Source organism: Coenobita brevimanus, chromosome 98 (genome assembly GCF_032717465.1).
Source record: "Coenobita brevimanus isolate Jiangsu-jjx chromosome 98, ASM3271746v2, whole genome shotgun sequence".
NCBI lineage: Eukaryota > Metazoa > Arthropoda > Malacostraca > Decapoda > Coenobitidae > Coenobita > Coenobita brevimanus.
In genome coordinates, this window is record NC_137051.1 from 34,550,965 (window position 1) to 34,574,453 (window position 23,489).

The window sequence follows — 23,489 nt, forward strand, 5'->3', positions numbered from 1 at the left end:
AGTAGATCATAAACTATTGTTGGATGATCTGTATTTTTATGGCATTCGTGATAGTGCCCTTTTGCTCCTTAAGTCGTATCTGTCGGACAGATCTCAGAGAGTGGTTGTTGATTACGCTAGCTCTGACTCTGCAACTCTTCTATTTGGAGTCCCTCAAGGATCAGTTTTGGGTCCAATTCTATTTACTATCTACACAAGTAGTTTATCGTCTCTACTTGATGCTCATGATGTGTCCTATCATTTTTATGCTGATGACACCCAGCTCTATGTTAAGATGTCAGATATCAACGATACTAAGATAAAGTTTGAATCTCTAATGTCTGATATTAAGATTTGGATGGCTAAGAGGAAACTGAAGCCGAATGACGGTAAAACTGAGATCATCATCATCAGAGGAAACAGAAGGGGTGATGACACTGACAATGCCCTGGCTTTGAACATTGGCGTGTCACAGCTGCATCCAGTCAGTTCTGTTCGAAATTTGGGTGTTTATTTTAATTCTAAGTTAAATTACAAAGAACACATTAATCAGGTTGTAAGAGGGTGTAACTTGCATATCAGAAATCTGTATTCTGTGAGAAGATTCCTGAATAGACAGTGCCTCCTAACATTGGTCCATGCAGTGGTCTTGTCTCGTGTTGATTATTGTAATTCACTGTGGGTTGGTCTTCCAAATAATATACTGTACTAACAAAAGTTCAGTCTGTGTTGAACAGGGCGGCATGGCTTATCTTTGGTCTCCCCCCGAGAACCTCAACTACCCTGTTTCTGATTGAGTTGCATTGGTTACCAGTAAAGGCTAGAATTGAATTTAAACTGTGTCTTATTACATTCAAGGTTCTTAAGTTTGGTGAACCGAAGTATCTTGCTGAATTGTTAAAACTCCCATCAACACGCCCGGGTGTGATGTTACGCAGTGAAGATGATTCCTTGCGTCTTGATGAGCCAGGAGCCATTCACCAGTCATCTTTCTCTGATCGTTCTTTTGCATATAGAGCCCCTAGATTATAAAACAGATTGCCATTGTCCATAAGACAACTCTCTACTGTTGAATCCTTTAAGAGACAGCTGAAAGCCTTTCTTTTTTCAAAATGCTACGACCGGGAGAGAGGTACTATGACAGATGATTATAGGGTTTAATTTTTGCCACTTTCATGTATATATGATGTAGCTTGTATTATATACAAGAAATGTTACAATTCTTGTAATTGTAAAAATAACGAGCGCTAGTGAATTCCCAAAAGGAAGAACTGGCGCTTTTGAGAAACAAAAGGCCAGATTATTATTATTATTATTATTATTACTGTACATTACAGTATCACCTATCACAATAGGTGAAAAACAGCATTTACCTGTCACATAATATCACAATATTATGTTTACTGATTAGTATTACGTCATTAATCATTACGTCATCAATCAATTTATGTCTTTGAAAAAACAAATGGGGGGGTCAAATAGGGTCTTATGGAAATGCTTAAAATTTTCTTTCCCTCTATTAAAAAAGGAAAAGTCTCTAGGTCTGATTTTGCATGGATTTCATTTGCAGGGCACTTTTGGGGGATACATCAACCTTGTGAAATGAGGGACTACAAATAAACTCCCACAGTCACCCTGTCCACCATCAGGCTGCCCGCCCTCCAACTAACACTAACCTCCATTCAATACCTCCTCACCTCATCCTTGGCCTTCCATTTCCACTCCCCCCTCCACATCACTCACATACACTTTTCACCTCATCCTTGGCCTCCCATTTCCACTCCCCCCTCCATGTCACTCACATACACTTAAGACAGTCAAGCTCCACCTCTCCAATTTCTCCACATACTCAAACCATCTCAGGGTACATCTTCTTTCTTGCACATCCAGTGCAACAGCATGACCCAAACTTCCTCACTTGCCTCTCTGTCTCTCCATGTAATCCCACACGCTCCTCTCAAATTGCCCAGTCTCATCAACCATTTTTCTACAATTAATAAAGCCACACTTACGAACCTTCATGAAAACCTTCTGGACAAAGACAAGGTGGTTGAGTAGGTCCGTGGTGAGGCTGTGTTCCAGTGCCCCAATCTCAGCTACAGAACTCAGGTAGTTACCCTCTCGAAGCACCATACCATCTGTGGCAGCTGAGGGCAAGGCAGGAATTATAATCACAAATGCCACTATTATCATCATCAATGCCACCATGAACTTCATCCTTATTCCTCCCCAAGTGCCAGAGAATACCTTATCATAATCCCTTTTTGTGTGCTTTAAGCTGCTATCACGAAACATTACATCAACCTTCCATCATCTCAGTAAGGAGGGAAATATAAATGAACTTCTGATTGTGACAATACACGACCTTCATCCCAACTGGTGCCTCAGTCCACCTAAATGCTGCAGTATAATGAAAATGAGTACAGTACAGAGGCAGGTCTCATTTCAAGTCTTGCATGTGCCTAAGGGGTGGCTGAGGTTTACTGCTCATGTAATGCCACTCAGGGATGAGTGAGGTTGGTCACTCTCATCTTAAATGTCAGGACCAACTTGCCTAGCCCTGGGCTCCTATGCTCCTCACTGGGCAACACAAGATTAGATGATGTATGTATGTATGTACAACTTTCTTCATACAAACAGTACTGGATATTGGGGGAAACTGGCAAATCAACTTTATAGGTGGTGTTGAAGCTTTAAGTCAAAGTTCTGTAGTCAACCTGGATCTACTGGTGAGTTGGGGGAAGCTGCTTATATTGAGACTTGCTCTACAGATGTAAGGACTAATGTATAATATACAGTATATTTGCCACATGGAATGTTAAATTCTGCATTCTGTACCATCATATTTCTGTGTCCAATTGCTAATACTGTACCACAATTTTTTTCACTAATAACAAAAAATCTAGGACCAGCTATGAAAATTACATTCAACAATAATAGGTTTCTCTATGACAAGTGAAACAAGTCTCAAACAAGAAACTATGAATAAATAAAGTCTATATCTGATTCATTTCATTTTGTTTCATTTCTGAAGCTCCAACATGCTTGCATGCATCAGCCATGGTCACCTAATGGCGGCTCTCCAGGCTGCTCGATCTTCGGCAGCTTTCCTACTCAGTCCCTTATCCCCGAGGTCACACTCAATGACCTTGTCCCAGGTCTTTTTAGTCTAACTCTTGCAACCCTAACTCTAACATTAACACTTTTCACTTTATGTACCCAATTATCATCCCCCATCCTCTACACATGCCAAAAACCATCCCAATCTACCTCTCCTCATCACAATGCTAATGAGCTCCAGTCCCACCCTACACAGCTCCAGTCCCACCCTACACCTCAACTCTACCATCGTAAACCTAGCCCCCCCCCAGGCCTTGCACTCAGGGACACAGTGCATATCCACCTAATCACTGTCATTTCTGTATGTATGAGCCTGCTAATATCTTCTTCCTTTACTGCCCAGGTCTCACTACCATACAACATTACACTCCTAACACATGCTGCATACAAAGAATCCTTGGTATGGAGGAAGGGCCCTCTCAATGTCAGAAGCAACAGCTCCCTGAACTTCTTCCAACCACTCCTCAATCTAGCCACAGAGCTAGCTCCAGCCCCACCTCCAGCACATAACATGTCCCCAAATAACAAAATTCTTCCACACACTCAAGAGACTCACCAGCAAGTTCAATCCTTCCATGCCTGGCAATATCCACATGCTCTCCCCGACACATTGCACACACGAAATCAGCATTATCTCACAGTCTACCTCTAACATCACTACATTTTTTGTGCACTCACTTATCACAGACACTGCACAAGATGGAATTACTTCCCACACCCTTGCGGCAAATCGCACATGGCCACTCTCCCACTTCTTTGACAGTACCGTCACCAGCCCTAGATACCATCACTTTTGTTTTTATCTGCATTTACTATTATCCCCTTGCGTCCCATACCATCTCTCCATTTCCTAAATCTTTCCTCTGCCTCCCTTTCATTCTCTGCAATCAACACCAAATCATCATCATGCAACATCTCCCATGGAAGTCTATTTCTGTTCTTATTACCATAACAAATGATCTATCGCTCCATCACCAAATGCTTTAATTCTGCCTCCATGTCATCCTGTCTTTCACCATCAGGCTGCCCCCTATCAAACTCACATCCCCTCTCTCGTGTACCTCTCCACCTCATCATCCCGACCTCAATCCTTCTTCTCCCCTCTCCTCTCCTTCCTTCACCTCACTCACATACACTCTCCTAGTCTATCTCTAATTCTTCATTCTCTCCATATGGCCAAACCATCTATAAATGTTTCTCCTAATGTGATTTGTTAGGGGCACAGCACTGGTGCTGGGATTGTACAGTAACTGGTACTGCAACACAGTGAACTGCCATTAGTTGGTGAATAAAGGCTTACACATGCATGCATGGCCAAATCGTTAAACAATACTGTACTCGTAACTGTAAATGCAAAAGCATGCATGGGGTGAGTGTGTCCAAGTTGAGTACCTGCATGTGGGTCAGTGTGGGCAGAATCATCCTGTATCAGTTCAGCCTCCACATGCACCTGAGGTAACTGGATGCTGGCTGACGAAGGCAGATGAGTGTCACTTGGCTGTGGACAGGAGGAGGGAGGAAAATGTCATTATACCTTTCCTACAACACTGAACAGACTTACACCAAGATAATTTTTGCATTTTCTTCAATTGCCTTAGTTTTTTAATCTCCACCGCACTCACTGCCTCATATGAGGCGTTATGCAGGCTACCCCTGGCCGTGCTGATCACCTCATAAGAGGCGATGGGTCTCAGTGCCATAAATTTATTCAAGCATGAGGAGGCGTCAATGGTTTCCATGGGAACGCTGAGTCTCCCTGTTTACTATCAGAGCTGTTGCCAAACCCTGCTATACCGCAGTTGCCAAATACCACATTTTTTGTAATTCAGTTCTCATTTCTAGCCCAGCAATGGAGGATTCATGCCCGTCTGCCTCCCACTGTGCTGGGGACTTATCACGGTCAATTTTTACACGTTGCCCTCATCCGATTTTCGAATTTTCGTTAACATTTTCTAGTAGAACTGGTCATTCTAAGAATCTTTTCTTCTATGACATTTCTCTCGCAAATTGATAATAAACGAGTTACACGCGATTTACTTCCACCAATCACAATCACAGACGAGCGCACGTTCTGTCCGCTCACCCGCTCACGTTTGAAAGTTTGTCCCGGAAGACCAAACACTACACGTACTCCTCATTTTTACACGTTACCCTCATCCGATTTTTTCATCCAACCAGAGTGTTTCCTGTTGTTTATGGTGTGATTCGATCGATTTTGACCGTTTCTATCGCAAGTCGCTAGTTTTTGTTGAACGCCACTAGCGACTTCCGGTGGAAAGGACCGGTCCAAATCAACAAAAATCACACCAAAAACAACAGAAAACACTCAGGTTGGATGCCTATTATTACGTGAAACTTATTTTTTTGCGGTTCTTCCCCCTCCCCCCAAGAATACTGGGGGACATGTGGGAAACCGGGGTCTTGGGTGGGGGAAAAACGCAGAAGCGAGTGATTTCCTACTGGAACTGTTATCAAAATCAAACGAAAAACACTAAAATGCTTCGGAAGAAAATAATTTTAAGCTTCTTAGGGAGTTCGTGTTTCCTAACTGGGGGGCTTCGCCCCCCAGACCCCCCAACCCTGGCCGTGCTTCCTAACTGGGGGGCTTCGCCCCCCAGACCCTCCATGACATTAACCAAACCTCATCTAACCTAACCTAACCGGGTGTAAATAAGAAATAATGCATTTACCTAGCAGTTTACAGTTCCTCGTCTGCATCTGAAGAGTCGTCTGTAGCTGTAACGGCAACTGGTGACTGGCGACAGTGCAACACGACTGATCCTCACGTAAAATGAGACTTTTGCCTTGATTTGGGTACTTTGTTCCTGTTGAAGGTAAAACACTATGTGATCGCACAAAGGCAACAGTTTTATCTTCTTGCTGGTAGAACTGTGAAATAGTAGTGAAGTAATAAATTTTGCAGGCTTCCCAGTCTATGGTTGGAGACGAACTGACTTTCAAATCTTGCGAGCCCTAGCATGGGGCATTTGAAATTCTACTTTGTGATTGGCTGATTCATGTGCTACGCATGAGCTTTATCCACCCACACACATAACATGCACCAACGAACTCTCCTATAGAAAATAATAAGTGTAATAAATTGCATAACTCATCAACGGTTGATTTAAGACGGAAGTGTCATAGAAGAAAAAATGCTTAGAATTGCGTAAATTATAAGGTGAGTTAGCCACTTTTGTTGTCAGTGAGTTGGGTGTAAGCACGAAATAATACCACCTATCTGCGATTGTGATTGGCGGAAGTCGCGTGTAACTCGTTTATTATCAATTTGCGAGAGAAATGCCACAGAAGAAAAGATTCTTAGAATGACCAGGTCTACTAGAAAATGTTAACGAAAAGTCGAAAATCGGATGAGGGCAACGTGTAAAATTTGACCCTTATCACCACCCTCACACCCACCCAAGAGGCATAAATTACAAAAAGATGAGGGTGATGAAGAGTTCAAGCTCTGAGACAATTGATCTGATGACAAAAATTCAACTTAATATTAAAGTAAAAAGTCTGAAAAAATGACTCAAGGAAGGTAATCGGGTTTATAAGAATTAACGTGGTGGGGGTCAAGGGCACAATCACAAACTTTTTCCACTCTATTGGTACAGGGCCACTCATCCAAAATTTCTAACAAATGATACAGTCATGTCCCAACGTACGCGAATTTAACTTATGTGATTCTAACTGTACGTGATTTAAACACTACAAATATTTAATATAAGTGGTAGGTGGGGGCACTCACCATCCACTTACTCAATGTAGTGCTGCCCTCAGGTGACTACCCTTTCCTCTCTTCTGTCTTTCCTTCCTCCTCTGTCTTTACTTCATTCTTTCCTCTTCCTTCTGCCTATGGGGGACTTTACACTCCTTCTTCTGTCTTTCTTTCCTTAATTCTTTCCTCTTCCTTCTGCCTATGGGTGACTCTACACTGAATGGCAAGCCAAATAGTTTCCTGTACACCAGGAAACCATGTACTATGCTGGGTGGTAACCATATAACCAAATTATGGTGCCTGGAGGTCGGGCAATTAAGGCGTTCCTATCCGACTGAGCCTGTGCAGGTCTATATCCAAGGCGTGCTTGAGGTTTATTGCTCACGAAATGCCACCCATGGATGAGTGAGGCTGGCCAGTCTCATCTTAAATGTCACGACCACCTTGCCTAGCCCCGGGCTCCTACGCTTCTCATGGAGTAACACAGGATTGGATGAGGATGAATATTTGATATCAAAGTGTGGGCACAGGTTAAAAATTCAAATACTATGCCATTTTTAGGCTCATAAACACATGTATATATACACACACACACACACACACACACACACACACACCTCTAAAGGTGACTTTCCAGAGTGTAAACACTGTGGAAGAGATACTAAAAAATGCAAAGAATCTTATGGAAAAAGAGGAGTTCAAAAATGTATGGATAAAAAGATGCCTAACACAAGAGGAACTGGAATAACTGAAAGAGAAAAGGGAGGAAGCAAAAACAAAAAATGAGGGAAGATCAGAAGAGAAGAAGAAATTTTTTTACAAAGTAATAGGATTGCAGGTATGAAAGTGGTACACAAACAGGATGGAAGAAAAAGGAGGAAGGTAGTACAACCATGTCATGACAAGTATATAAACAAAATGATAAAGTTGATGTACTCAAATGTGGATGGAATGGTCTCAAAATTACTAGAGAGGAATGATTACGTCAGAGAAAATGAACCACAAATAATATGCCTAACTGAAACAAAATTAACACCAAGGATATCCAATGACATACTAAACTTAGAGGAATACAATATATGGAGAAGAGACAGAAATTTAAAAAAAGGAGGAGGAATTATAATATTAACCAAGAAAAATCTAAGTCAAGGAAATAAAACTAGATATACCATCACAAGTAGAACTGATTGCAGTAGAGATCAACACATCTGAAGGTAAAGTAATTGTAGCCAATTTGTACATGCCACCCAGATCAAACACATGGGAAAGAGACGAATATGAGGACCCGGCAGAGAGTACAATTCAAAGTATAAGATCATTACTACATAAAATGGAAGAGAAATCGGAAAGAATTATACTAACTGGGGATTTCAATGCAAATATAAATTGGAATACTCTAGATATGATTAGCCAAGAAAGCTGTTGGGACCAAAAGCTCCCGGATCTAGTACAAGAGTTTTTCCTAACGCAACATGTGAGGGAAACCACCAGAAAAAGAGGACTTAATGTACCTTCAGTGCTAGAACTAATATTTACTAGGCAAGAAAATGATACTGACAGTTTAATATATCACCCTCCACTCGGCAAAAGCGATCATGCAGTACTAAATTATAACTTCAGGATAGCACATGACATAGTAAACAGCAATGACAGTTACAAAAAGAGCTTAAAACAATAAAAAGGGAAATTATCAAGACCTAAAGAAGTATTTCTTAGAAGTTGATTGGGAAAATGAGCTTAGAGGACAAGATTTAAATGCTGTATATAAAAAATTCCGTGAATTTTATGAAATAGGAGTCCAGAAGTACATCCCACAGCACAAAGAAGCAGATAAGAAAATATAGAAATGGTTCAATACAGAATGTAAAAAATCAAAAGAAAGAAGAGATTTGTTGTGGAATAGATACAGAAGACACAATAGTGAAAGGGCGTATAATAATTACAAACAGGCAAGAAACGATTATACAAGAATAAGGAGGGAAGCCCAAAAACAGTTTGAGGAGGATATAATAAATAAAAGTAGTGATCAACCAAAGCTGTTTTACAGCTATATCAGAAGCAAAACCAAAGTAAAAAATATAATACAATCCATTACGGATGAGGGAATCACTTATACACAAGAGAAAGATATTTGTGAAGCACTAAATAAGAATTTCCAGTTTTTACAGAAGAAAAAAATTTTGAGAGGGACTATGTGGAACAAGCATGTCCACACATACTACCAGATATACAAATAGCAGAAAAGTAATATAGGAGGAGTTAAGTAGATTAGACAGAGGAAAAGCAAGTGGTCCTGATGAAATTTTATGTTGGGTATTATGAGAATGTGCAAAGGAATTAAGTAAACCATTACTTTTAATTTTCAAGAAATCCTTGAGTCAAGGTAAACTACCTGATATTTGGAAAAAAGCAAATATTGTCCCCTTACTCAAGAAAGGAAATAGACAAAATCCACTCAACTACCGACCAGTATGACTGACCAGTGTTGTAAGCAAGGTATTAGAAAAACTTATAAGAAAAGCTTGGGTAAATCATCTAGAAGAACACAGTATGATAACAGAAAGACAGTTTGGTTTCAGAAAAGGAAAATCATATGTTACTAATCTGTTGAGCTACTATGACAGAGTAACAAACACAATACAGGAAAGGGAAGGATGGGTGGACAGTATCTATTTAGATTTCAAGAAAGCTTTTGACACAGTACCACACCAAAGATTTTTATGGAAACTGTACCATCAAGGAGGAATTCGAGGTAAACTGTTTTGTTGGATGCAAGACTTTCTCATAAAAAGTGAAATGAGGACAGTATTAAGAGGAAACTACTCATCATGGAAAGAAGTGACTAGTGGAGTACCACAGGGTTCAGTGCTGGCACCAATCATGTTTTTAGTGTATATAAATGATATAAACAGTAACACTGGAAATGAGAGCTATCTGAATATGTTTGCAGATGATGCAAAAATACAAAGGAGAATTACTAACACAGACTCTTGTAAAGAGCTACAAGAAGAATTAAATAAACTTCATGAATGGAGTAGTACATGGCAAATGGAATTCAATGTGGACAAGTGTCATGTAATCAAGTTTGGTAAAAGTGGAAAAAGACCTGATTGGGATTATAAGTTAGGAAATAAAACCCTATACACATCAGAAAGAGAGAAAGACCTAGGTGTGATTATCAATAACAGACTATCTCCGGCTGACCACATCAGCGAGAAGGTGCGGAACATGTATACACTGCTTGCAAATATGAGAATAGCATTCACATACATAAATGAAGACATGCTAAGATGGATAATAACATCATTCATTAGACCAACCCTGGAATATGCATCAGTAGTCTGGAGTCCTCATCTCAAAAAGCATATAGACAAGATTGAAAAAGTTCAAAGGGCCGCTACAAGATGGATACCAAGCTTAAGGGACCTAAGCTACAAAGAAAGACTAAATAAACTGAATCTACCAACACTACAGGAGAGAAGGAAAAGAGGTAACATGATAATGCTATATAAATGCATATCAGGAAAGGAGAAAATAGACATACATGATTACTTAACATATGGAGAAGCATCAGCAAGAGGACACTGCAAAAAACTGCATAAGAAGAGAGGTGATAAAGACGTAAGGAAATTCAGTTTCCCAAACAGAGCAATTGATCAATGGAATGCACTACCGAATGAAATAGTGTGTGCCAAAACAATTCACAAATATAAGGATCTGTACGATAAATATGGTTTAAGACACGGGACAGTACGAGCTTGACTCATTCCTGTAAAGATACAATTAGGTAAGAACAATTAGGTAAGAACACACAAACACACACACACACACACACACACACAGGGAGTCAATCGAGGCAGACATCTGACATCGGCGCTCCATACCGAACCAACACGGCCAGTGGCATTACCTAAATTAGTATTTTTGTATGAGTCAAGCTCTGTACCAGGTTAGACTAAATGATTTTTTATTATTAAAAGGAAAAAAATAATAAGTTTAAACAAGACTTGTTCAAACCGAAAAGAGAACCAAAAGGAAAAAATCCGCTGAGTCAGCTGAGGTTTGTTTAGACTACAGCAACACGGGGAAAGTGTACATACTCTGTAAGTACATACTCTGTTCTTTTAGTATTGCAAAATGGATACATACTTTAGTAAAGCAAATTTGGAAAAGAAAAGGGATAAAGGTAAAAAGCAAAATGATGATTTCTAACAAGAACTGGTTGAAGTGGAGACTCACAATAGACTGGTTGAACGTGTACACAAACTAGAAATGGCTTTCAAAAATGAAACTGATGAAATAAAGAAGCAGATGCACTTGCAAAATGAAGAAATAGAAAAACTAGGAAGGGAGGCCAATAAGAAAGACACAACCATCAGTGAACTAACAGTGGAATTGAGTACACTTAGGAAGAAAGTGAGTGAAATGGCAAGTACAGTAGTCAATCACGAGAGTGTTATGGAAGAGTTCAAAAATGACACAAAGACAATTAGGCAAGTAAGCAGTCTTATAGACCAGAGCAGTGATATTGAGGAGAAGATAACACAGGTGAATGAAGCTGTGCAAAGCTACAAAAATGATGTGGAAACCACGTATGCTGAAATGGTGAAAGTAAAGAAAGACTTAGAAACAAGGGTGGAGGAAAAAAGCATTAAAAAGGAAGTGAAAAGAATAATCCAAAACAATCCAAAGTTAGTCAGAGGTTCAGTAGATAAAAACAAATCTATAGGAATCACTGGTATAGAAGAGGAAGAAGTAAAAAACAAGATCACAAGAGACAAAAAGGAGATGGCAAATGTAATGAGCTTACTGAAAGAAGTATCAGAGGAAATCTGTAGGAAAGACACAGAGGAACACAAAAGGTTAGGGAAATACGAGAAAAGCAAGACAAGATCTCTAAACGTGACTTTCCAGAGTGTAAACACTGTGGAAGAGATACTAAAAAATGCAAAGAATCTTATGGAAAAAGAGGAGTTCAAAAATGTATGGATAAAAAGATGCCTAACACAAGAGGAACTGGAATTACTGAAAGAGAAAAGGGAGGAAGCAAAAACAAAAAATGAGGGAAGATCAGAAGAGGAGAAGAAGAAATTTTTTTACAAAGTAATAGGATTGCAGATATGAAAGTGGTACACCAACAGGATGGAATAAAAAGGAGGAAGGTAGTAGAACCATGTCATGACATGTATATAAACAAGATGATAAAGTTGATGTACTCAAATGTGGATGGAATGGTATCTAAATTACTAGAGATGAATGAATATGTCAGAGAAAATGAACCACAAATAATATGCCTAACTGAAACAAAATTAACACCAAGGATATCCAATGACATACTAAACTTAGAGGAATACAATATATGGAGAAGAGACAGAAATTTAAAAAAAGGAGGAGGAATTATAATATTAACTAAGAAAAATCTAAAAGTCAAGGAAATAAAACTAGATATACCATCACAAATAGAACTGATTGCAGTAGAGATCAACACATCTGAAGGTAAAGTAATTGTAGCCAATTTGTATATGCCACCCACATCAAACACATGGGAAAGAGACAAATATGAGGACCTGGCAGAGAGTACAATTCAGAGTTTGGGAATGTACGAGTGGATGGAGTGGTTGGTCAGTGGGGTGTGCCAGCTGAAGTAGATGGGAATGGTAGTGCTTTGGTGGACATCTGTGCTGGTAAGGGGTTGGCAATAGCCAACACCTACTTTCGTCATAAGATGATCCACCAGTATACATGGAGAGTAATGAGGAGGATGGATGGTGAACTTGTTGAACGAAAGGCAATGATAGACTACGTGTGTGTGGATGAGCGAATGAGAAGACAAGTGTTGGATGCAAGGGTGTGGAGAGGGTGGGGGAATGGAGTCTCGGACCATCACTTGGTGATGGCCAAGGTAGAGCTGCAAAGAAAGTGGTTGAGGAGACAAAGGGGAAGACAGGAGGAAGCAGCTCCTGTGAGAAGAGTGGAGAAATTGCAATATAGTGAGAAAAGGACAAAGTATAAGAGCATAGTGGAAGAAAGATTGGGAAGGTATGAGCTAGAGCAGATGGAAGGGGTGGAAGACGTATGTAAGATATTCACGGAAGAGATAAGCGCAGCGTGTGAGGCGGTTTGTGGAGTGAGGAGGAGATGCAAGGGTGTGCAAGGGACAGCATGGTGGAATGATGAGGTGAAACGAGCTGTGGAACAAAAGAAGAAGGCATATGGTGAATGGTTGGCGAGTAGAGGTAGGGGAGAAGATGAGAGAGAGAAGAGAGAGGTATATGTGAGCAGGAGAAGGGAGGTTAAGAGACAGGTGAAGGAGAGTAAGAAGAAAGTGGATGAAGAGTTTGGGAGGAATCTGAGTGTGAAATGGAGGGAGAGTAAGAAATTGTTTTGGAAGGAGGTGAAGAAAGTAAGGCAGTGTGAAAGGGGAAATAGTAGGGGAGTGAAAGATAGGAATAATAGATTGTTAGTGGAGAAGAGAGAGAAATTGAGGAGATGGAAGGAGCACTTTGAGGATTTGTTGAATGTAGAGAGTGAGAGCAGTGTGAGTATAAGTGGTTGGGGAATGGCTGGGAGAAGAAGAGATGAGAGGAGGGAGGAAGAGATCAGTAGGTCGGAAGTAGTGGAAGCGATGAAGAAGATTAAGCTTGGAAAGGCCCCAGGAATTGATGGAGTGTGTGGTGAAATGCTTAGGTATGGGGGTGAGATTGTTGTGGAGTGGATATGGAAGTTGTGTAGATTGGCTTGGGAAGAGGGAAGGGTTCCAGAGGACTGGAAATCAGGTATAATTGTTCCTCTGTCCAAAGGAAAAGGGGAGAGAGAAGTATGTGGTAACCATAGGGGTATTTGCCTTCTTAGTGTGACTGGTAAAATATATGGTAGAATACTCATTGATAGGGTTAGGCATATGACAGAGGAGCTAGTTGGAAAAGAACAAGGGGGATTTAGGAAGGGAAAAGGGTGTGTAGATCAGATATTTGTTCTAAGATGTTTAGTGGAGAAGTATCTAGAGAAGGGAAGGAAAGTGTATGCTGCCTTCATGGACTTGGAGAAAGCTTATGACAGAATAGATAGGCAAGGCATGTGGAAGGTATTGAGAATATATGGAGTGGAGGGGAAATTGTTGAGTGCTGTGAAGAGTATGTACGAGGGAGCTAGGGCTACGGTGCGAGTGGATGGTGAGCTGAGTGAGTTCTTTGATCTCAATGTGGGACTGAAACAGGGGTGTGTGATGTCTCCATGGCTGTTTAATATATATATGGATGGGGTTGTAAAGGAGGTGCAAGGTAGGGCAGTGGATGTGGGGGTGGCCCTAATGAATGAGGGTGAGATTTGGAAGCTTCCGGTGTTGCTGTTTACTGATGATACAGTATTATTGAGTGAAGATGAATGGGAGTTGCAAGGTTTGGTGGATGAATTTGGGACTGTGTGTAGGAGGAGGAAGCTGAAAGTTAATGTAAACAAAAGTAAAGTTATGGTGTTTGAGAGGAATGAAGTCACAGAGTGTGCAGTGAGATTGGATGGTGAGGATATGGAGAATGTGAGTGCATTCAAGTACTTGGGTAGTGTGATGAGTAAGGATGGAACTGTGGGGGATGAAGTACGTGAAAGGGTACAGCAGGGAAGAAAGGTTGTTGGTACAATGAAAGCAGTGATGAGAAATAGGGAGGTGAGTATGGAAGTTAAGAAGTCACTGCATGATGGTATTGTGATCCCTACCCTGACGTATGGAAGCGAGGCGTGGACCTTGCAAGAGGGGAACAAGTCAAGAGTGAGAGCAGTGGAAATGAGTTACTTGAGAGGAGCATGTGGAGTGACGTGGAGGGACAGGTTGACGAATGAAGAAGTGAAGGAACGTTGTGGGGTAGATGTGGATATGGTTGAAAAGATTAGGAGAAGTACACTGAGGTGGTTTGGACATGTGGAGAGAATGGAGAATGAAAGACTAACTAAGAGGGTGTATGTAGGTGAGGTGGAGGGAGGGAGAGGGAGAGGTAGACCGAGGATGAGGTGGAGGGATGGAGTTGAGAGGTATATGAGGGAGGGGGGGGTGAGTTGGGGGGAGGGGAGTCAAATGGTGGGTGACAGAGTGACTTGGAGACGTTTTGTCTGCGGCCACCTTTTGCGGGACTAGGGCGCCGGGCTATAGATAGATAGATAGATAGATCATTACTATATAAAATGGAAGAGAAATCGGAAAGAATTATACTAACTGGGGATTTCAATACAAATATAAATTGGAATACTCTAGATATAATTAGCCAAGAAAGCTGTTGGGACCAAAAGCTCCTGGATCTCGTGCAAGAGTTTTTCCTAATGCAACATGTGAGGGAAACCACCAGAAAAAGAGGACTTGATGTACCTTCAGTGCTAGATCTAATATTTATTAGACAAGAAAATGATACTGACAGCTTAATATATCACCCTCCACTCGGCAAAAGCGATCATGCAGTACTAAATTATAACTTCAGGATAGCATATGACATAGTAAACAGCAATGACAGTTACAAAAAGAGCCTAAACTATAAAAAGGGAAATTATCAAGACCTAAAGAAGTATTTCTTAGAAGTTAACTGGGAAAATGAGCTTAGAGGATAAGATTTAAATGCTGTATATAAAAAATTCTGTGAATTTTATGAAATAGGAGTCCAGAAGTACATCCCACAGCACAAAGAAGCAGATAAGAAAGTACAGAAATGGTTCAATACAGAATGTAAAAAATCAAAAGAAAGAAGAGATTTGTTGTGGAATAGATACAGAAGACACAATAGTGAAAGGGCGTATAATAATTACAAACAGGCAAGAAACGATTATACAAGAATAAGGAGGGAAGCCCAAAAACAGTTTGAGGAGGATATAATAAATAAAAGTAGTGATCAACCAAAGCTATTTTACAGCTATATCAGAAGCAAAACCAAAGTAAAAGATATAATACAATCCTTTATGGATGAGGGAATCACTTATACACAAGAGAAAGATATTTGTGAAGCACTAAATAAGAATTTCCAATTAGTTTTTACAGAAGAAAAAAATTTTGAGAGGGACTATGTGGAACATGCATGTCCACACATACTACCAGATATACAAATAGCAGAAAAAGTAATACAGGAGGAGTTAAGTAGATTAGACAAAGGAAAAGCAAGTGGTCCTGATGAAATTTCATGTTGGGTATTACGAGAATGTGCAAAGGAGTTAAGTAAACCATTATTTTTAATTTTCAAGAAATCCTTGAGTCAAGGTAAACTACCTGATATTTGGAAAAAAGCAAATATTGTCCCCTTACTCAAGAAAGGAAATAGACAAAATCCACTCAACTACCAACCAGTATCACTGACCAGTGTTGTAAGCAAGGTATTAGAAAAGCTTATAAGAAAAGCTTGGGTAAATCATCTAGAAGAACACAGTATGATAACAGAAAGACAGTTTGGTTTCAGAAAAGGAAAATCATGTGTTACTAATCTGTTGAGCTACTATGACGGAGTAACAAACACAATACAGGAAAGGGAAGGATGGGTGGACAGCATCTATTTAGATTTCAAGAAAGCTTTTGACACAGTACCACACCAAAGACTTTTATGGAAACTGTACCATCAAGGAGGAATTCGAGGCAAACTGTTTTGTTGGATGGAAGACTTTCTCATAAAAAGAGAAATGAGAACAGTACTAAGAGGAAACTACTCATCATGGAAAGAAGTGACTAGTGGAGTACCACAGGGTTCAGTGCTGGCACCAATCATGTTTTTAGTGTATATAAATGATATAAACAGTAACACTGGAAATGAGAGCTATCTGAATATGTTTGCAGATGATGCAAAAATACAAAGGAGAATTACTAACACAGACTCTTGTAAAGAGCTACAAGAAGAATTAAATAAACTTCATGAATGGAGTAGTACATGGCAAATGGAATTCAATGTGGACAAGTGTCATGTAATCAAGTTTGGTAAAAGTGGAAAAAGACCTGATTGGGATTATAAGTTAGGAAATAAAACCCTATACACATCAGAAAGAGAGAAAGACCTAGGTGTGTGATTATCAATAACAGACTATCTCCGGCTGACCACATCAGCGAGAAGGTACGGAACATGTATACACTGCTTGCAAATATGAGAATAGCATTCACATACATAAATGAAGACATGCTAAGAAGAAGAATAACATCATTCATTAGACCAACCCTGGAATATGCATCAGTAGTCTGGAGTCCTCATCTCAAAAAGTATATAGACAAGATTGAAAAAGTTCAAAGGGCCGCTACAAGATGGATACCAAGCTTAAGGGACCTAAGCTACGAAGAAAGACTAAATAAACTGAATCTACCAACACTACAGGAGAGAAGGAAAAGAGGTGACATGATAACGCTATATAAGTGCATATCAGGAAAGGAGAAAATAGATATAAATGATTACTTAACATATGGAGAAGCATCAGCAAGAGGACACTGCAAAAAACTGCATAAGAAGAGAGGTGATAAAGACGTAAGGAAATTCAGTTTCCCAAACAGAGCAATTGATCAATGGAATGCACTACCGAATGAAATAGCGTGTGCCAATACATTTCACAAATTTAAGGATCTGTACAATAAATATGGTTTAAGACACGGGACAGTACGAGCTTGACTCATTCCTGTAAAGATACAATTAGGTAAGAACACACACACACACACACACACACACACACACACACACACACATTCCTGTAAAGATACAATTAGGTAAGAACAATTAGGTAAGAACACACACACACACACACACACACACACACAAAAAGGCCACCCTCCATTATCAGTTCAGATGGTATGCCACCAGGCCCAGAGCTTTTGTTATTTTTTGGAGATTGGATGGCCTGAAAACTTTCTGCAAGTGTTGGTGGAATATTGAGATCTGCCACTTGAGAAGCATTTGGGATGTTATCAAGGATGCCCTGCTCCACCAAGTTTCTTTGATTCATTAAGGTATTGAAGTGATGCACCCCTCTTTCTAGCATTGCTTGATTGTCTTTCAGGAGTTCTACTTCAACTGATTGAACAGGGATTATGTTGTGTCTGGTTGGCCCATAGATGGCTTTAATGGACATGTAAAAACCCACGTTGGTCGTTAATAGCAGCCAGTCTTTGCAGCACTTTCGCTAGCTCCTTCCACCATTTGTTGTCCATGTCATGCAGTTTTCTCTGGACTTCACTCCAAGAGATCCTGGAATTCAGTTTTTAAGGTTACAGAGCTAGGATGAGCCAACGGTTGTTATGTGCTCTATTCTTAAATGCAAGGCCATTTATGCCCTCAGCATTTTCATTAAGCCAGTCTTATACTGGTAAGTGGAGAAGTATAGGGTTTCTTCTGCAGTGCTCTGGACCAGTGTCTTAATGTTCAGCCAGTCTGCATCTAATTTTGTTGCACTGTTGTTTGGATCAAGTGGTGCACTGAGTAAGCTTCTCTGTAATAAAGCTGTGGAAGGTGTTACAAGTTGCTACATCCTTCAAACTACTTCAGTTTTGTTTCTTCGTGGATCGTCTGCGATGCATTTGTGGGCGTATTACAGAACTAGCTGCAGTCACTGACTATGAGGTTATGGTCTGCTGAGCACTCAGCACCTATCATTGCTCGGTTTATAAGAAATTCCCTTCAGTCTCACTGCCTTACACTGACATGTCAATTAGGTGCCCATGTCCAGATCGTGGATGCAGCCATGTAGTTTTCTGTTTATTCTTAAGCTGATAAATGGTGTTGGTGATCTCTCTCTCTCTCTCTCTCTCTCTCTCTCTCTCTCACACACACACACACACACACACAGGTCACTGATGAAGACGGACCTCTTTGTGGATCATGGGGAAAATAATCACCAAACCAGCGGCGAAGAGGAACCCAGCCTATTGTGATTAAGTGAATGAATACATGAATGGTGGTCCCGTCTGATATTAGTTAAAAAAGTGCAGATTTCGGTCAAACATGAGTACAAAACACAGTGGAAGTGGAAAATTTTAGTACGCTGCATCATGGTGGAAGGAGGTAGCTCTTTGTTTACATCTGATGGTGGCAAATTTGCAGGCTTTACCGACGAGGATAAGGGTACAGGAAGTGCTAAACTGAACCAAACAAGAGTAGCAGGAGTGGTGAAAATGGCAGAGAGTAATGTCCAGGAGCTAAGGAAGGTTTATCTATCTATCTATTGCCAGACGCCTCAATCCTGTGGGGTGGCCACAAACTAATCGCCTCCACGTCGCCCTGTCCCCCGCCATTTCACTGCCCTGCTCCCAACTCACACCCCTCTCTCTCATATACCTCTCCACTCCATCCCTCCACCTCATCTTTGGCCTCCTCCTCCCTCTACCCCCCTCCACCTCACTCACATACACTCTCCTCATCAGTCTCTCACCTTCCATCCTCTCCACATGGCCAAAACACCTCAGTGTGTTCCTCCTAACACTTCCTATCACATCCACATCCACACCACAATGCTCCTTTATATGGACAATAAATAAAGAGTTACAGGAACAGACCTTAGAACAGGATAAAGAGATTAAGATACTTCAGAACAAGTTTGGATAACGTCTGCAAACGCAGTGCTGAACAAGAAAGGCAAGTTACAGAATTAAAGCTGAGTAATGAATCTGCCTCAAATGAAATAAAACAGCTGAAGAGGGAAAATAAGAGGCTGGAAGAAGAAAGGGACAGGATGAAAAGTAAACTACATGAGCATCAATCAAAATCAAGGATGCATGATGAACATATTAAGGAAATCAAGGAGCAACACAAGGGGTGGAAGAAAATTCAAGAGGAAGGAAATATAAATTTGAAAGAGATTATAGAACAACAAAGCAAGGAAAACGTGGAAAAGGTTAGGGTACTAAGAAGTAGAGAATCTTTAGTCTGGGATGTAGCAGACGAGAAAAAATGCATGATAATTTCAGGACTAAAAGAAAAACGTATGAGAGTAAGATCAGAAAGGGAAAGAGAAGAACTGAATAAGGCAAAAAAGATAGTATCAGTAGTTATGGAGGGTAACAACGAAGCTCAAGAAGAGATTGAAGACGTGTTTAGGCTAGGAAAATACAAAGAAGGAGGGGTGAGGCCACTTAAAGTAAAGTTTAAGTCTCAGGTAATGGTAAATGAAATCATCAACCGGACAAGGAAATTATCAGAAAAGGAGGAGCTCAATAATGTATGGATAAGGAGTGATGCAAATGAGGAAGAAAGAGCTAAGATAAAGAAGTTAGTAAAGGAACCAAAGGCAAAAAACGAACAGAGAATGAAGGATGAGAAGACAGTGTTCTATTGGAAAGTTATGGATCAGAAATTGAGTAAGTGGTACTGATGGAGAGTGGGAGAGAAGTGGGAATAAAGGACAATGAAATAAGTTGGAAAGTGGCATATACTAATGTTGATGGTTTAATATCTTACAATGGTAAAGTTAGAAATCAACGATTACTTGAGGGCTCATGAACTAGATACAGTATTATGTGCTTTACTGAGACCAAGTTAACCCGCTGTGTGCCAGTGCTGATTTAAAACGGTCTGATATAATTCCGCAGCCAGTGCCAGCACCGTTTTAAAAAGGTTTAAAATAAAAAAATTCACTGTGACTGCATTTCTCAAGATTAGCGTGTAAAAATTGGCAGGCATGTATGGTAACTGTTCCTCTACCATCCTCCTGGCTGTCAAGGCCATACACTCACTCGCTCCCCACCTCATGCTCGCCGTGCCTCACTCTGCCTGTGTGCCCCACTCAGTGCTGTACATAGTGAGGGCATTTTGTAAATATTTTCACATAAGTGTAAGTTGTAAATATTTTCACGTAAGTGTAAGGACTGAATAATGCAGTCAAGTTGTAAATACCTTCCTGTAAGTGCCAGGACTGTACATAATGAAGTCAGGTTGTACCTATCTTCAAGTAAGTGTAAGATAGTGCATTCACAGTGAGAAAGACACACAAATTGCGATAGATGTTGAAGCAATAAGTAATCAGGAAAGTGTACTGAACATTGCTATACCTTCCCTGCATAAATACCTGAGTATACCTTACACAGAAAACGGCTTTCTCTCACCTACGTGGTGAGTGTGAGAGAGTGGGTATACCCATATCCGAGTATGCAGAACTCAACAAAACCTATTTCCGAGCTTCGATGAGCATTTTAATGGTGAAATTCGTTTTCACATCATAATCTATAATTTTAGCCAATAAAAAATAAAGGCTGAAAAATGGCTGGCACGGAGGCGACCCATAGAGCTAAAAATACCTGGCACGTGGTGGGTTAAGAGAGGATATTGATATCCCTATGAGATATGGCAAATACAAACTGCAGAGAAGAGACAGAAAAGAAAAAACGGGAGGAAGAGTGATGACAGCAGTGAAGAACAACATCAATGTGGAAAATGTGGAACTAGGAGAGGGTAAGACTGAAGCGATAAATATGAAACTAGGAACTGGAGAGAATGGCAAGAGAGACATCACAGTAGTATATTTTCCCCCTAAGACAAGGGCATGGAATGACGATGAATACCAGATGTTGTCAGACATGGCTAGCTATCTATAGAAAGTGGTTGAAAAAAGCAACAACATAATTCTGATGGGTGATTTTAACTGTAAAGAAGTGAACTGGGAGGAATGGGACTCAGGAAGCAGTGAAAATTCATGGGGCACTATATTGTTAAATATAGCAGTGAATAATGTAATGACCCAGTGGGTCAAAGAAGGGACTAGATTCTGAGGTGATGACACGCCAGCAAGACTAAATTTACTAATAACAAAAGAACATGACGTAAATGAAACTTTGAAATATCAGTGTCTTATAAGAAGCAGTAATCATGTGGTCATTGAGTTCCAGATGATAAAAGGGAACGTGGCGCCAAGAGATGAGGTTTATAGGCAGGGAAGATACATCTTTGGGAAAGCAAACTTTACAGGATTGAGAAAATTTTTCAATAATGCGGATTGGAGAAAATTCAGAGAAACAAGAGAGACGCAGAGGAAGTGAGATATCTTTCGAGACCTCTGTATTTCGGGAGTGGAGAAACATGTTCCAAGAGTAAGTGGGAAAGAAATCAGGAAGAAGAACTGATTTAACAGAAGGTGTATGATGGCAAGAAAAGAAAGGGACATGGCATGAAACGAATGGAGAAACAGAGGTAATAACAGAACAAAGGAAGAATATAAAGGAACTAGAAATGAATATACAAGAACTAGTACAGAGGAAGAAAGGAACTTTGAAAAAGGTTTAACTGACAAATGTAGCGAAGAACCCCAATTGTTTTATAAATCTGTTAATGGCAAATTGAAACAAAAGGAAGGTATCACCAAACTGAAAGCAGGAGGAGAGGTTTACATAGATGCAGCAATGCAAGCTGAAATAATGAACAAATGTTTCCAATCAGTTTTCACTAAAGAAAGGGATTCTGTGGAGGGGGAGGGAGTGACTAGAAATGTAGTGATAAAAAACATAAAAGTGGAAGTGCAGGAAGTGTATAAATTACTGGAAACTCAAGATGTAAGGAAAGCCCCAGGACCAGACGGGTACTGAAAGAATGCAGGGAACAACTGGCAGATAAGATTCAAGATTTAATTGTGTGTTTTCTGGAAGAAGGAAAAGTGCCTCAGGAATGGAAGAGGGTCAATGTGGTAGCAATTTATAAGGGAGAAGATAAGGAAGAACCCCTGAATTATAGACCAGTGTCCCTGACCAGCATGGTCGCAAAACTGTGTGAGAGAATCCTGAATGACAGATGGATAAAATATCTGGAGGAGATGAACATTTTGGCTGAAAGTGAGTTTGGATTCAAAAGTGGAAGGTCATGTGTTTCCAAATGTTGAGCTTTTACTCAAGAGTGACTGATGTGCTACACAAGAGAGACAGCTGGGTGGACTGTGTTTATTTAAATTTAGAGAAAGCCTTCGACAAAATACCCTAAAAGTGACTAATATGGAAATTGGAACACATAGGAGGACTGAAGGGAAACCTCCTGGAGTGGATGAGAGACTTCTTGAGAGACAGACAAATGAGGACAATAATAAAGCACACGATGTCCGGATGGAAGGAAGTACCAAGTGGAATCCCACAGGGCTCAGTGTTAGCACCAGTAATGGTCCTGATTTACATAAACGATATGGTTGATGGAATGAACAGTTATGCAAGTCTGTTTCCTGATGATGCAAAGATCTTGAGCTGAGTAGAAGTCGAGGAAGACTGTAAAATGCTGCAGGAAGACCTAAATAGGATTCATGATTGGAGACAGATGTGGGAAACGAATTTCAGCACAAAAACATGTAAAATATTGGAAATGGGTAAGAGTACCACGAGGCCATCATTGAATTTTATGAAGGGTAATGACCCAATCACAAAAGTGAGAGAAGAGAAAGATTTGGGAGTGCTGGTCCAGGATAGTTTGTCACCGGAAAAACACATCAACAAGATACTTAGAGAGACGTACAATCTCTTGACTAACATACGAGTGGTATCCCATTACATGGATGAGGAAATAATGAAAAAATTGATAATGGCCATGATCCACCCCAGCATGGAATATGCGGCAGTAATGTGGTCCCCACACAAAAAGAAATATATAAACAAGATAGAGTGAATACAAAGAACAGCAACCAACATAGTTTCCAGTCTGGCAGATCTGTCTTATGGACAGAGGCTGGAAAAGTTGGATCTGCCTTCCCTAGAAGAAAGGAGAGAGAG

General features: G+C 40.2%; 1 protein-coding gene across 1 annotated transcript in view; it reads right to left on the reverse strand.

Moving 5' to 3' along the window:
• Nucleotides 1-23,489, reverse strand: part of tweek (transmembrane protein KIAA1109 homolog tweek) — an 839,779-nt gene that overhangs the window by 439,702 nt on the left and 376,588 nt on the right. Inside the window, 2 exon segments of the mRNA XM_080283669.1 lie at nt 1,996-2,126; nt 4,492-4,597. Of these exon segments, the coding sequence (XP_080139795.1) occupies nt 1,996-2,126; nt 4,492-4,597 (237 nt within the window).